This window comes from Monodon monoceros, unplaced genomic scaffold (genome assembly GCF_005190385.1).
Source record: "Monodon monoceros isolate NGI ecotype Baffin Bay Population unplaced genomic scaffold, NGI_Narwhal_1 Super_Scaffold_1, whole genome shotgun sequence".
NCBI lineage: Eukaryota > Metazoa > Chordata > Mammalia > Artiodactyla > Monodontidae > Monodon > Monodon monoceros.
This window is the reverse complement of record NW_021703765.1, coordinates 61,429,478-61,441,137: the sequence shown is the minus strand read 5'-3', so window position 1 is coordinate 61,441,137 and position 11,660 is coordinate 61,429,478. Positions and strand designations below refer to the sequence as shown.

Sequence of the window (11,660 nt, the reverse complement as noted above, 5' to 3'; positions counted from 1 at the left end):
CAACTCTCCTTTTCTTTATGCCTCATTTTTGCCTCTTTTTTGGTAATTTCCTCATTTGCCTCATTTTTGGTAATTTTGGTAATTTCATTGTTCTGCCTTTCACTGTCTGCAGTCTCTTCACCTGTATCTTACCTTTTTTTTTTAAATTACTTTTTAAAATTAATTATTTTTGGCTGTGTTGGGTCTTCGATGCTGTGTGCGAGCTTTCTCTAGTTGTGGCGAGCAGGGGCTACTCTGTTGCAGTGCGCGGGCTTGGCATTGCAGTGGCTTCTCTTGTTGTGAAGCACGGGCTCTAGGTGCACGGGCTTCTGTACTTGTGGCACGTGGGCTCAGCTGCTGTGGCTTGCGGGCTCTAGAGCACAGGCTCAGCAGTTGTGGCACACGGGCTTAGTTGCTCCGCGGCATGTGGGATCTTCCCAGACCAGGGCTTGAACCCATGTCCCCTGCATTGGCAGGCAGATTCTTAACTGCTGGGACACCAGGGAAGTCCTTACCTGCTTTTTAACCAATCTTTTGTGTGACTTATTTCTAGATATTTTGTCATCGTTTTTTTAGTTTTGGGTCTTTGGAGGGTCACGTGGGTGGGGATGGACACTGCGGGGAGGTTGGTGCATGAGGACGGTGGTGTCCTGGAGTAGAGGACCTGAAGGTGGTCGAGAGGGACACCGGGAAGGACCGGAGCAGAGGCAGGATGCAGAGCAACGCCTACGGAGGAGAGATGAGAATGGGGCGGCCGGGTGGCCTCTGCGGGAGCCCTGAGAGCCATCAGGGAAAATACAGTGCTATTTTTGGTACATCTGTGCTGTGGTGAGTCGTCTTTGTGAAGCTCACAGCCAGGGCACCGGGGATGGCCCCTCGTGGCTGCGAGGCTCCTGGGCGGGCGCCCCCCACCCCTAGCTGAATGTGCACTTAGTACTGGATTGGTTCCAACGCAGTTTTTTTGTTTTTATTTTGTTCACGTTGGTTGAATCTTAGGTTGAATATAATTTTTTATACACAAGAAAATACTTCATGTACCTCTGAGAACAAGACAGGTAGGGAATGTGTCCAGTGTAAGCATAGCTCACACCTGCGCAAAGACTGGCTCTGATTGTCGTTCCAGCCACACGGGCCATGCAGGCGACACCTCGGGAGGCAGCGGGTTGCCGGGCTCTGCAGGGGCGTCTCGGCCCATCTGTCCATCGGATGAGGTGGTAGGCCATGCGCAGCAGCAAGCAGTGATTGCGGCACTCTGTCCCTCAGTAGGGGATGTCGTTCTGATAGTACTGGATCATGTCATAGGTCCGGCTCCTGGGAGCAGAGAGCAGAGGGGATTGTGAGGGGCCTGTGCTGGTCTGGGGACCCGACCCCCTGAGCCACCCTGCTACACCCCTGGAGGTCGAGTGCCCGATCGCAGACTTTTTGTCTGCCCGCCAGCCCCTCTCTCCCTGGGACACTTGCTCCCTCACCCATGGCCACAGCCTCCCTGTTATGCCCTGTCTCCTCCTTGCTCATGGGCCCCAAAGTGGGCTCAAGAGGATGCCCTTCCTCAGCCAGACGCCTGCCCTCAGTCCTGGGGCCCGGGATGTGGCCCGGGGGTGCGTCTGTAGGAGTTGACTCCCAGCCTTGGGGCCTCGCATGTGGCTGGAAGGGGTCTGTGCACTCCCCCTCCGCCCCGCCTCACATCACCATCAGGAGAGCCTGCCTCATGCAGCCCTCCAAACTCCTCCTGCTGCCCTGAGCCACCCCACTTCTCTGCTCCCCAGTCAGCAAAACCAAGTGGCGCTCCTGTGCCACTGGACCTCGGCGGGTCCACCGGAGCCAGTTCTCTGTCCCCAGGGTGTGGACCTGGGGCCTCTGCACCTCCCGGGGCCTGGACTCCCCTCGCTCACCCTGTTGTTGAGCCTATAAACCTCAAGGCCACCTTCGACTGTCACAGCCCCTGGGAGCCTGTTCCCAGGCCTGTCACTGAGGCCTGGCCCCACCACTTCTAGTGGCCCCAGTTCCCCCACCAGGCCCCTCCTGTCACGGCCCCCACAGCAGCTGAAGGGGGTTGAAGCCTCTCAGAACTCACTTCCTGCCCCGCTGGGCTGGGCGTCTCGGGGCAGTGCATCCTGTCACCTGGCCCAGGTGGGGGCCTGCACAAGTGCCCACTGAACACTGGATAGGTGACACGGGTGCATGGGTGGGGCAGGACAGGGTGACTTGCCTGTTGCTGAGGAAGCAGCTCTGAATGACCTTTAGAATGAAATTTGCGGCCTCTCGCTCTGTCATGTTGGGGCTGAACCTGTGCCTGGTGGGGGGAAGGGCCGTGTCAGGGCTGCCGCCCCCAGGGCTCCAGGCTGCCCTCCCTGCAGGGATGTGGCCTGGCCTCCTGTGGGGACACGGTTCCCAGCTGGCCTCGAGGGCTTGGGCTCCTTCCCAGAACCTCCCGGGCCCAGGGGCCTGCAGCCAGGGTAGGACTGGCAGGGGGCTGAGCCACTGCAGCCCCGGGGCTTGGCGCAGACACACCCTTGAGGGACGAAGGGCCGCAGGGTACATCCTCCGCCTAAGTCAAGGCACCTCACACACGGAAGGTCTGGGGACAGCTCCTCACCCAGGACCCCGTCTGTCTGGGCGTCCAAGGGGGAGCACTTGGCCTCGATAACAGTCCCCATTACCAGCACTCGAAGGGCTCCCATCTCAGGGGACAGCCGCCCCCAAGTGGCCTGCCTGCCGGACCTACTTCAAGAGCTTGATTGTCTGGCCGCGGAAGCAGGGAAGGCCCGTGTCCAGCATGAGAGTGACCAGAGAGACGACGGCGTCCATGTAGGGCCTGGGGAGAGGCAGGGAAGGACGTGGACAGAGGCCAGCCTGGGTGGGGGCCCTGCCTGTGGTCAACATGCAGCCCCTGCCCAGGGCCTGCCCTCGGCCCCTGCCATGGTTCTGTGCCTGGCTAAGGAAGGGATTCTCCCTTCTTGAAGGGAACTGCGTACGTGCCATGCAGGCTTCAACAGACTCGGGATGGAGTCCAGGTGTCCCCACACTGCTCTGTGGCGTCAGCCACATGACACTTGGAAGCCAGGACCTGAGTCCCCGGCACGCAGCCTGGGGGTGCAGGGGCTCAGGCTAGGGAGGAAGGGCAGGTGGGGTGCTCAGAGGGGCCCCAAGGCGTCAGCAGGCGAGGCCAAGCCTGGGAGATGCAGAATGTGGCGGGTCACTGATGCCTGGAGCAAGATGCTGCTGGCACAGGTGGCAGAGACGTGACAGGAAGGCAAGGCCTCAGGGGGCCTCCCGTGCATCCCCCTGCCCCAACCCCAGTTCTGTGTCCACCAAAGGCCTGAGATGACCCGAGGAGAACTTTGAGGGGTGGGCGGGGCTTGCTGGATGAACGGGCCCAGTATGGAAGCCCCTCCCTGCCCCCCGCCCCACCCGCGGGGCTCACCGCACGGCCAGGTAGCCGCGGACACACATCTCCATGAACCACTTGAAGGGGGTGGCCTCCATCTTGCCCCCCATGATCATCACCATCTCGTCCGTGAGCTTGATGTCTGGTTCCCAGCCGAGGTTGCCACCCGGGGAGCTTTCAAACATGAAGCCAAAGTCTGCAATACCCCAAAGAGCCATCGTGCTGGGATCAGCTGCAGGGCAAAGCTGGGTGTATGCCCTGTAGCCGCTGTTTCCTGGGGACACTGGGGAGCAGCGGCTGGAAAGGAAGCCCAGCTCCCCAACCCCCAGAGCCCCTGCCCCGGTGCCCCCGCGGCAGGATGCCCACCCACCGATGTGGATGATGTGGCCCTTCTTGTCCAGCATGATGTTGCCGTTGTGCCGGTCCTTGATCTGCAGCAGGAACAGCAGGAGGCTGTAGGCAGCCATGCTGCAGATGAAGTTATAGCGTGCCTGTGCAGAGACAGCATGCTCAGGGTGCCCTGGAGCTGGGCCCTCTTGGGCCTGCGGGCACCCTGGAACCCCTGGGCCTGCACCTAGATCAGCAAGCCAGACCTTGGTAGTCGGAGTGACAAGTGGGTGCATCTGAGGTGCAGGGCTGTGGCCCCTTCCCCCCTTCAACTCCTGTCAGCTTTCTCCTGGGGAGCCCCTCTCGAGGCATGCCTTTCATCCCAAGGAAGGTTACAGATGCTCTGGTTTTACCCCCAGACATACGAGGACTTAGAAAACAGGGTGCTGACCAATGCAGGAGCTGGGGCTGGCGGGCAGTGGGGCCGCCCTGCTGCCCACCTGCTGGAAGGCCAGCGTGGACTCATCCCCGTACTGGCGTGTGAAATAGTCGTACATGCCAAAGTCGGTCTGGCGGCCCAGCTGGTCCCGAGAGGTACAGTCAGGGATGCACTCGATCACCCCGCACTAGGGAGGAAGGGCCGAGGCTCAGGCTGCGGGCACACCACAGGGCGAGGGACAGGGGCAGCACCCAAGCAACTGCTTGGGAAACTTACCCCAGGGGCGGTGGCCACCACCCGGTACGGAAAGACGAAGAGATCCAGGCCAACCAGCTGGAAGATATTTTTGAAGAGGTCGATGATCTGCAAGGCCAGCATGTCCTGGGAACCAGGAGAGACTCAGGGTCGTAGTGGGCTGCTGGCTCCAGGTGCCTGCGGCCCTGCCCAGTGAGGGGGAGGGGGAGGAGGGAGGGAGGCCCCGGTGAGCCTCACTGCCCACTGCTCCCTGGGCAGACTGCGAGGATGCACTGCCTGGCGGTGGGTGTGAGTAAGGGGCACCCATTCCCCCGGGGCAGTTCCCCCTGAGCAGCCAGGGTGTACAGTGGGAGGGGGGCCACTGGAGAGGCCTCCGAGTTTAGCAGAAAGCCCTGATGTACTCCAAGGCAACAGAACCAAATGGGAAACCAAGGATTCCTATTTCTGTGTGATGCTGAGAAGTGTGCCTGGAGCCTTGGAGAGAGGTGGGCCTGCCCCGGCCCCGCACACCTCCGGCCCTGCCCTGCCTGCCCAGCCCACTACCTGACGGCAGTCGTCTCCCACTTTGAAGATGGCTGCTTGCCAGGAGATTTTCTGGCCATCGGCCTCCTGCGTGCTGCCCTCATCCTCAGAGTCTGAGCAGCACCGCAGACCTGCACAGGGAGAGGGTGCCTGTCAGCGGCGGGCAGAGAGGCCCTCTGAGGATGCTGGGGGTGAGCTCTGATCATGTGCCTGAAGCAACCCAGAGCCTTAGGGATCATCTCTGCAAAACCCTAAAGAGGCCAACGAGGCCTAGCAGACACCAGGGGTCAGTGGGTGGGGCCACGGGGCCAGGGTCTCTTCCTAAGAACAGCTGAGGAGCAAGGACCCAGGGCCACACCCTTGTGCTGCTGTGCTCCCGACATTCATGCCCCCCCAGAACTGCAGAGTGTGATGTATGTGGCATCCACAGCTGAGGAACAACCATGCCCTGTCCCGGGAAGAGGCCGGAAGGATCCTTCACAGCACTTCAGGAGGGAGCAGGGCCCTGCTGACACCCCGGCCTCCAGATGGAGAGAATCGACTCCTGCTGTGGAGGCTGCCAGCCTGCGGTCACTCTCACGGCAGCCAAGCCTGACCAGTCCTCCCCGGGGCCTCTGTCACTGCACATGTGCCTGCCACCCCAGACAAGGGCCCAGACTGACTGGCCGGAGGCTGTCACCGTTCATGGGGACCCCAAACTACATCGGACGTGCCCCACTGACCTTCCTTCTCAAGTTCACTAACTCCGCATCGTTTCACCTTGAACTTAGCCAGATACGGGGCCTTTGCAGCGCTGGAAAACAAAAGAGAATGGGGCGCAAGTGACAGGGAATGGGAGCCCGTGAGGGGGAGTTTGCAGGTGGTGCCTCACCTCTGCATGGGCGTCCCGGACTTGTAGTCGATGTCCAGCACGATGGCCTCGGGGTTGCTGGGCAGGTAGCAGCCTATGAGGGACAGAAGGGACATCCCAGGGCCCGAGCAGGATGAGGCTTTCCCAGCAGACGGGGCTGTGCTGAGGCCTCAAGGGCCTTGCCTGCGGCACCGCCAACTCCTTGTTCCGAGGCCGGTAAGGCTGTCTTCCCTGACTCTGTGCTGTTTCCCTGGGCCCATCCTGACGTTCCACATGGGGCAACCACCTCCCGCAGACGCTTCTCCAAGAGGACACCCTAAACCCTCAGCTTCTCAAGCCACTGGCCGCCAATGCCACAGGACACAGGAGCCCCAGCACCCACCCACCTGACACCCCCAGCTCGACCCTGTCAGCGCAGGTTGAGAGAAGGCCCTTCCTGGTCAGGGACCACAGTTCCCCGAGCCCCCGGAGGTGGGGGTGCTTGAGGCGGGGTCCTGGTGGGAGGGACTGGGCCCCTGGGGAGCATGCAGGCCCCCACCTTATCTACCCTCCTTCCCTCGCCAGCCCAGCCTCCCTCACACGGCCCGAGCTCCACTCTGCTCTAGAGCCCAGCTGGCTCCCCAGTGCCTCGGGGACACGACCCAGCAGCATGGTGTCCTCTGGGAGGCTGAGTGTTCTCTGGGGCGGGGCTGGGCAGGGCTCAGCACAGTCAAGAGAGGCCCACCCAGGGCCCTGCACTGGTGCCTACCACTGAGGCGGGCAGTGGGCAAGTGTGCAAGGCCAGGGTTTTGAAGAACGAGTGTGTAAGACTTAAGAACGGAGAGCTGTGCGGTGACGTCTGGGTTCCCATCTTGTCTTGAAAAGACATGGATCTGACCACGTGGCAAGAGCACCAGGGAGGGGGGCATGGGCCCCCTCATCCTACAGGCCCTAGCACACCTGGGACACCCCCGCTGCTCCCTAAGCCCACTGTGTGGCCTGCGTTGCTTCTGTTACACTGGAGCTCAGGAAACTTCTAGAAGCACAGCTGCCAAGGACAGGGCCTCGGCCTTCAGAAAACAGCTGTAGCTAGGAGAACCAAGAGTGACCACTGGCAGGGGCAGGTTCTGGAGAGGGGTGCTGGGCACCCAGGGTCCCCCAGACCCCCATCTCACTGGCCTCAAACCCTGCTCACCAGGCTGCACCTTCACTTCAGACAGAGCCGACAGACAAGCCCTCTTCCTCTCGTCACCTTTAGGGTAGGGCCTGGAGAACAAGACACAGACGCTGGTGTCTGTGGCTTCGGGGCACAGACAGGCCCTCCTGTCCGAGGGCCCTAGCCCTGCACTCTGCCACCTGGGGCAGGGGAAGGGGGTGTGCAATGCTGTGGGGGTCAGGCTGCGGGCTACGTGGTTTACTGGCAGTGTGGCCTCGGGCAGACCCTCAGACCTCTGCGCCCCACGACAAGGCGAGTGAAATGGAATGACGCCTCTCACGTGGCAGAGGCCCAGGGAGTCCACCCTGACCCTCCATCTCTGCAGCCACGTTGCCGCTCTGCTTAGAACTGGTCAGGAGAGGACCATGGGACACATGGCCCGCAGTGATGGGGTAGCGGGGGAGCCTGAGCACTGGGGACAGTGTGGCGACTAGGCGCCTGGAGGAACAGCACTAGGGCTCCCCTGTTGCCTCCCCAGGCGCTTGGCCAGCATCCGCAACCCCGGGGCCCCATCCTGCACAAATGGGTGGCCAAGACATCCAAGGTTGGCGTCTGCTCCACGTGAATGAGGGCCCAGGAGGTGAATCAAGAAAGGACCTCGCAAAAAAAAAAAAAAAAAAAAAAGAAAGGACCTCGCGGCTGCAAAGGAGTCTGGTTTCCCTAATACCACGGGGACCATCAGAACCTGGAGAGCAGATGTCCTCAGGCTTGGGCAAGACCCAAAGTGAACCTGAGGTGTTGTTTTCTGTGCATCTGCTATGCCCACGGGGGCCCTGGACAGTGGGAGCAGACTCCCCGTCTGGCTGTTCCTTAGCGGGAGACGTCAGGAGTCTACAAAGCTCCTTGGGCAGCTCCCACAAGTGGGGCCTGGAGAAGATGCCACTTACTTGATGATGGCTGACACGTTAGTGATCTTGTTGAAGAAGTCGAATTCCCGCTGGTAGAAGTCCTTGGCCGGGCCAGACAGGGAGCTTGTGATCTCTTCCACCAGCTGTTCCAGGAGGTCGCCAATGTCAGCTGCAGAGAAACCGAGGGTGAGCCTGCAGTCCCGGGGACCCTCTCTCCAGACCCCACCCAGAGGAGGTCTGCCCTCCTCAGGGTGCTGATGCCCGTGAGGCTGTAGCGAGTGGAGGGCCCCAGGATCACGGATGCTCACGGGGGCCGCACCTGAAGCGTGTGGTGGTCTCAGGGGAGTACCTGCATCTGACTGTCCCCTCTTCCAGGGAACATCATTTTTACTTGAAGGAGTGACTAAGAGATAAGGTAAAGTCACCCAGACGTAGACTTATGGCAGATATTTTCTTGAAAATCAATAAAATGAATCTGCCATTTAAGGAAAACAACTACAAAACTTTGTTAAACTTGACAAAAAAGCCTGACAGTTTCCCAGCACTCAGAAACGTTTCTGTCCTGTGAGGCAGCTGGGGCTCCACACACAGGATCTTTAAATACTGTGTCACGAAATGCGTGAGCACTGGAGACCCTGCCCTGCACGTTGGGTGTGACCACAGCGGGTGTTACAGGTCCTGCGAGGGGCGAGTGCAGGGCAAGCAGGGGCTGGATGAACAGAGAGCGAGGCTCACAACACGGTTCAGACTCCTCACTGCACTGAACCCCTGAGAAACCATCCCGCCAAGCTTGGTAGCATTGGCGGGGAGCACCCATGGGGGCCTGAACACCAGACACTCCTCCGTTTCCAACTATGGGTCAGCAAGGCCCAATCTCCTGCAGCCACTTCAGCCCAAACAGCATATTCTGACATGAAATGCAGAGGCAGAGTGAGGGGATCTCCCACCGCACTGATGATCTCATCTCCCACAGGCACTAAAGGGGCCTGTAAACGTGTTAAACAATGCTACTCTTCTTGCTCACTTCTTTAAAAGTTATGTTTATGTGAGATGGGTCTCTATTTTTTTTTTTAATTTTATTTTTAATTTTGGCTGCTTTGGGGCTTTGTTGCTGCACGCAGGCTTTCTCTGGTTGCGACGAGCAGGGGCTACTCTTCGTTGTGGTGCGTGGGCTTCTCACTGCGGTGGCTTCTCTTGTTGCGGAGCATGGGCTCTAGGCACGCGGGCTTCAGTAGTTGTGGCACACGGGCTCAGTAGTTGTGGCTCGCGGGCTCTAGAGCACAGGCTCAGTAGTTGTGGCGCACGGGCTTAGTTGCTCCGCAGCATGTGGGATCTTCCCAGATCAGGGCTCGAACCCTTGTCCCCTGCATTGGCAGGCAGATTCTTAACCACTGCGCCACCAGGGAAGCCCTCTATTTTTAATTTCTAATGTTGGTGAGCATGGATGGCCAAAGGCCACATAAACCCAAGCTCTTTGAGGGTCTGTAGTTTTCAAGGGTGTGAGGGTCCTGAGATGACCTGGTTTGGGAAGTGCTGCCCGTGGAGCTGCAGGACGGAGCCACAGGGTCTTGGGGGCCAGGCAGGGGTCAGAGGTGGGAGTGGAGGAATGATGACCCTGGGCAGGTGGTGAGGACAGGGTGGGGCCCGAGGGACGGGCACTCACGGTCTTTCTGGTGCCCCTCTTCATCCACATAGATGTTCGTCTTCATGTTCCAGATGAATTGGTGTGCCAGGAGCTGGGACTTGGATGCCGCCCACAGAATATACTCCCGCACATAGCCCATCTGTAGGAAAGCAAGGTCAGCCCAGGCTGGCCACACTCCACCAAGAGAGGCCACTCTCACCCAAGCAGCAATGACTCCACGCTTGGCAGACCCAGAAAGAAGCGTGGTCGAGCGGTGCCGGCTGTGAGCACCTCTCCTGCGCAGGGGAGTTGAGCCCGAGTCCAGCTGGCTGGCCAGCTGCCGGGGTCTTTGTCTATGCAGGCATGCACCAGCTTTTGTCTCCTCTGTTCCCTCCTCTGGACTCTAAGCCCTGGACTCTAACCAGCTTCTGCTGTCGTCAAGCACGACGCGTGGGCAGGCGGGTTTCAAATGCGCCCCTGTGGACTGGTGTCTAGAAGACGCTGCCCAGTGATGGACGGGTCCCAGAAAACCCTATGTCACTCCCAGCTCAGGCTGAATTCCCATGTCCTAGGTTACAAAGGCAGCTGGCCTTTCTGGAAGACTCCTGGGGTGCAGCCTCTCCCTCCCCACAGTCATTTGCGGCCCATCTGGTAAAGTATTCCTTGGACAGATGTCCTCAACTTGGGTGGGTGGGCTTCCCAAACAGGTCAAACTTCAAATAACCCAATTCTAACCCAGCAACTAGATCTAAAGATGAACCATGAATGTGCAACCTCCAGTGCAGGGTCTCCAGGCTTGGCCAGGGCATGGGGTGTTCTGGGGCCCTGTGGGCCCAGGGTAGGGGGGGTGTATGGGCAGGAGCAGGAGGGGTAGACACTGCTGCCCTCAGGCGCAGGCTTGGGTGTGGCACCGTGATGAAGCGCGGGTGGTGAGGGCTCCGGGCTGTGGTCACCCCGTGGGTGTTTTCTGGCCAGGCCCTTTGCCAGGCCCCTATGTGCATGTACACTGTTATGGCTGAATTATCCACCCCCACCCCCCATTCATATGTTGAAGTCCCCCCCCCCCACAGAATGTGACTGTATTTGGATATAGGCCTTTAAAGAACTGATGAAGTTACATGAGATCAGTAGAGGGCCCTGATCCGATCTGACTTGTATCCTTATAAGAAGAGATTAGGACACAGACAAATGGACAGCCATGTGGGGATACAGGGAGAAGCTGCCGTCTACACGGCAAGGAGAGGGCCTTGGCAAACCAGCCCTGCTGACACCTGGATCTCAGATGTCCAGCCTCCAGACTGTGTGGAACGAGCTCCCTGTAGTTTAAGCCCCGAGTCTGTGTACTTTGCCAGGGTGGCCTGAGCTCACTAATACACATGCTGTCTCCTCCAACCCCTTGGCCACTCCCCCCAGGAGACAGGGAGCTGGATTTGGGAGCTAGGGGACCTGCTGAGACCCCCATCCAGCAGGTACGGGTCCCAGGCCAGGTCGCCCACCCTGAGGAAGCAGCCAGCAATGTCTCCAGTACCTGTTCACCCAGCACAGCAGGACTGGGCCTTGGGTGCTGGACGACCACATGGGGGTGAGAGACCTCAGGCCCAGGTCCCAGCTCAGTGGCCCTGCTCCTGGGCTCCGTCCCGCTGCCCGCCTGGCCCTCCAGGCTGGTAGGCCTATGCAGCATGCCTTACCTTGTCATACCTGAGGGCCTGCACAATCTGGGGGATGTAGAACAGGATGGCATCCTGTGTGGTGGGGGAGGAGCAGTCATGACTCAGGAAGGGGTGAGAGCACCAGGCAGGACAGGGGTCCCAGGGCCCCACCCCACCTGGACTGGCCCTGCTGTCACTCCACCCCCAGGACAAGTCCTCACCCTCAATCAGGCCTGCCCTCTGTCCCCCCGTGGGGCTGGGCAGCCCCCTGAGGTCGACCCAGCAGATGGGCTCACCGGCGGGAAGGACCGTAGGACTTTGACCCCGTACTGCGCCGTGAGTGGGTGCGGCGGGTACATGCTGGAGAAGTAGGACAGGCCTGTGGGTGGGTCTGCGGGTGCCCAGCACAGCACATGGCTGAGCTCGGGGGCATCGGCGTCGATGGTGTGCCAGGTGACCAGGAACTGGGGAGGAAGAAGGGAGTCACAGGGATGGCCCCAAGGAGTGAAAACTGCAAGGCATTTATAACAGCTTCTGACACATTACATACAACAGCACAACTTCAACCGGGGTGAAATACACTC

The 11,660-nt window shown here is 59.9% G+C and overlaps 1 protein-coding gene across 6 annotated transcripts in view; it reads right to left on the bottom strand.

Moving 5' to 3' along the window:
* Window positions 1–924: 924 nt before the first annotated feature.
* Window positions 925–11,660, bottom strand: part of PI4KA (phosphatidylinositol 4-kinase alpha) — a 94,908-nt gene continuing 84,172 nt past the window's right edge. For 2 of the 6 annotated variants that reach the window (XM_029217532.1, XM_029217553.1), the window contains 15 exons: window positions 11,373–11,540; window positions 11,116–11,169; window positions 9,467–9,587; window positions 7,843–7,972; window positions 6,935–7,005; window positions 5,782–5,854; window positions 5,633–5,703; window positions 4,932–5,041; window positions 4,410–4,514; window positions 4,195–4,320; window positions 3,738–3,858; window positions 3,404–3,563; window positions 2,705–2,794; window positions 2,189–2,272; window positions 925–1,290 (listed from right to left, as the gene is read on the bottom strand). In XM_029217532.1, the coding sequence (XP_029073365.1) occupies window positions 1,239–1,290; window positions 2,189–2,272; window positions 2,705–2,794; window positions 3,404–3,563; window positions 3,738–3,858; window positions 4,195–4,320; window positions 4,410–4,514; window positions 4,932–5,041; window positions 5,633–5,703; window positions 5,782–5,854; window positions 6,935–7,005; window positions 7,843–7,972; window positions 9,467–9,587; window positions 11,116–11,169; window positions 11,373–11,540 (1,536 nt within the window). In that variant the 3' untranslated portion in view covers window positions 925–1,238. Of the gene's footprint in view, window positions 1,291–2,188; window positions 2,273–2,700; window positions 2,795–3,403; window positions 3,564–3,737; window positions 3,859–4,145; window positions 4,321–4,409; window positions 4,515–4,931; window positions 5,042–5,632; window positions 5,704–5,781; window positions 5,855–6,934; window positions 7,006–7,842; window positions 7,973–9,466; window positions 9,588–11,115; window positions 11,170–11,372; window positions 11,541–11,660 lie in introns of those variants that run through there. The other 4 variants (XR_003792747.1, XR_003792748.1, XR_003792749.1 and 1 more) reach the window with 4 other exon arrangements.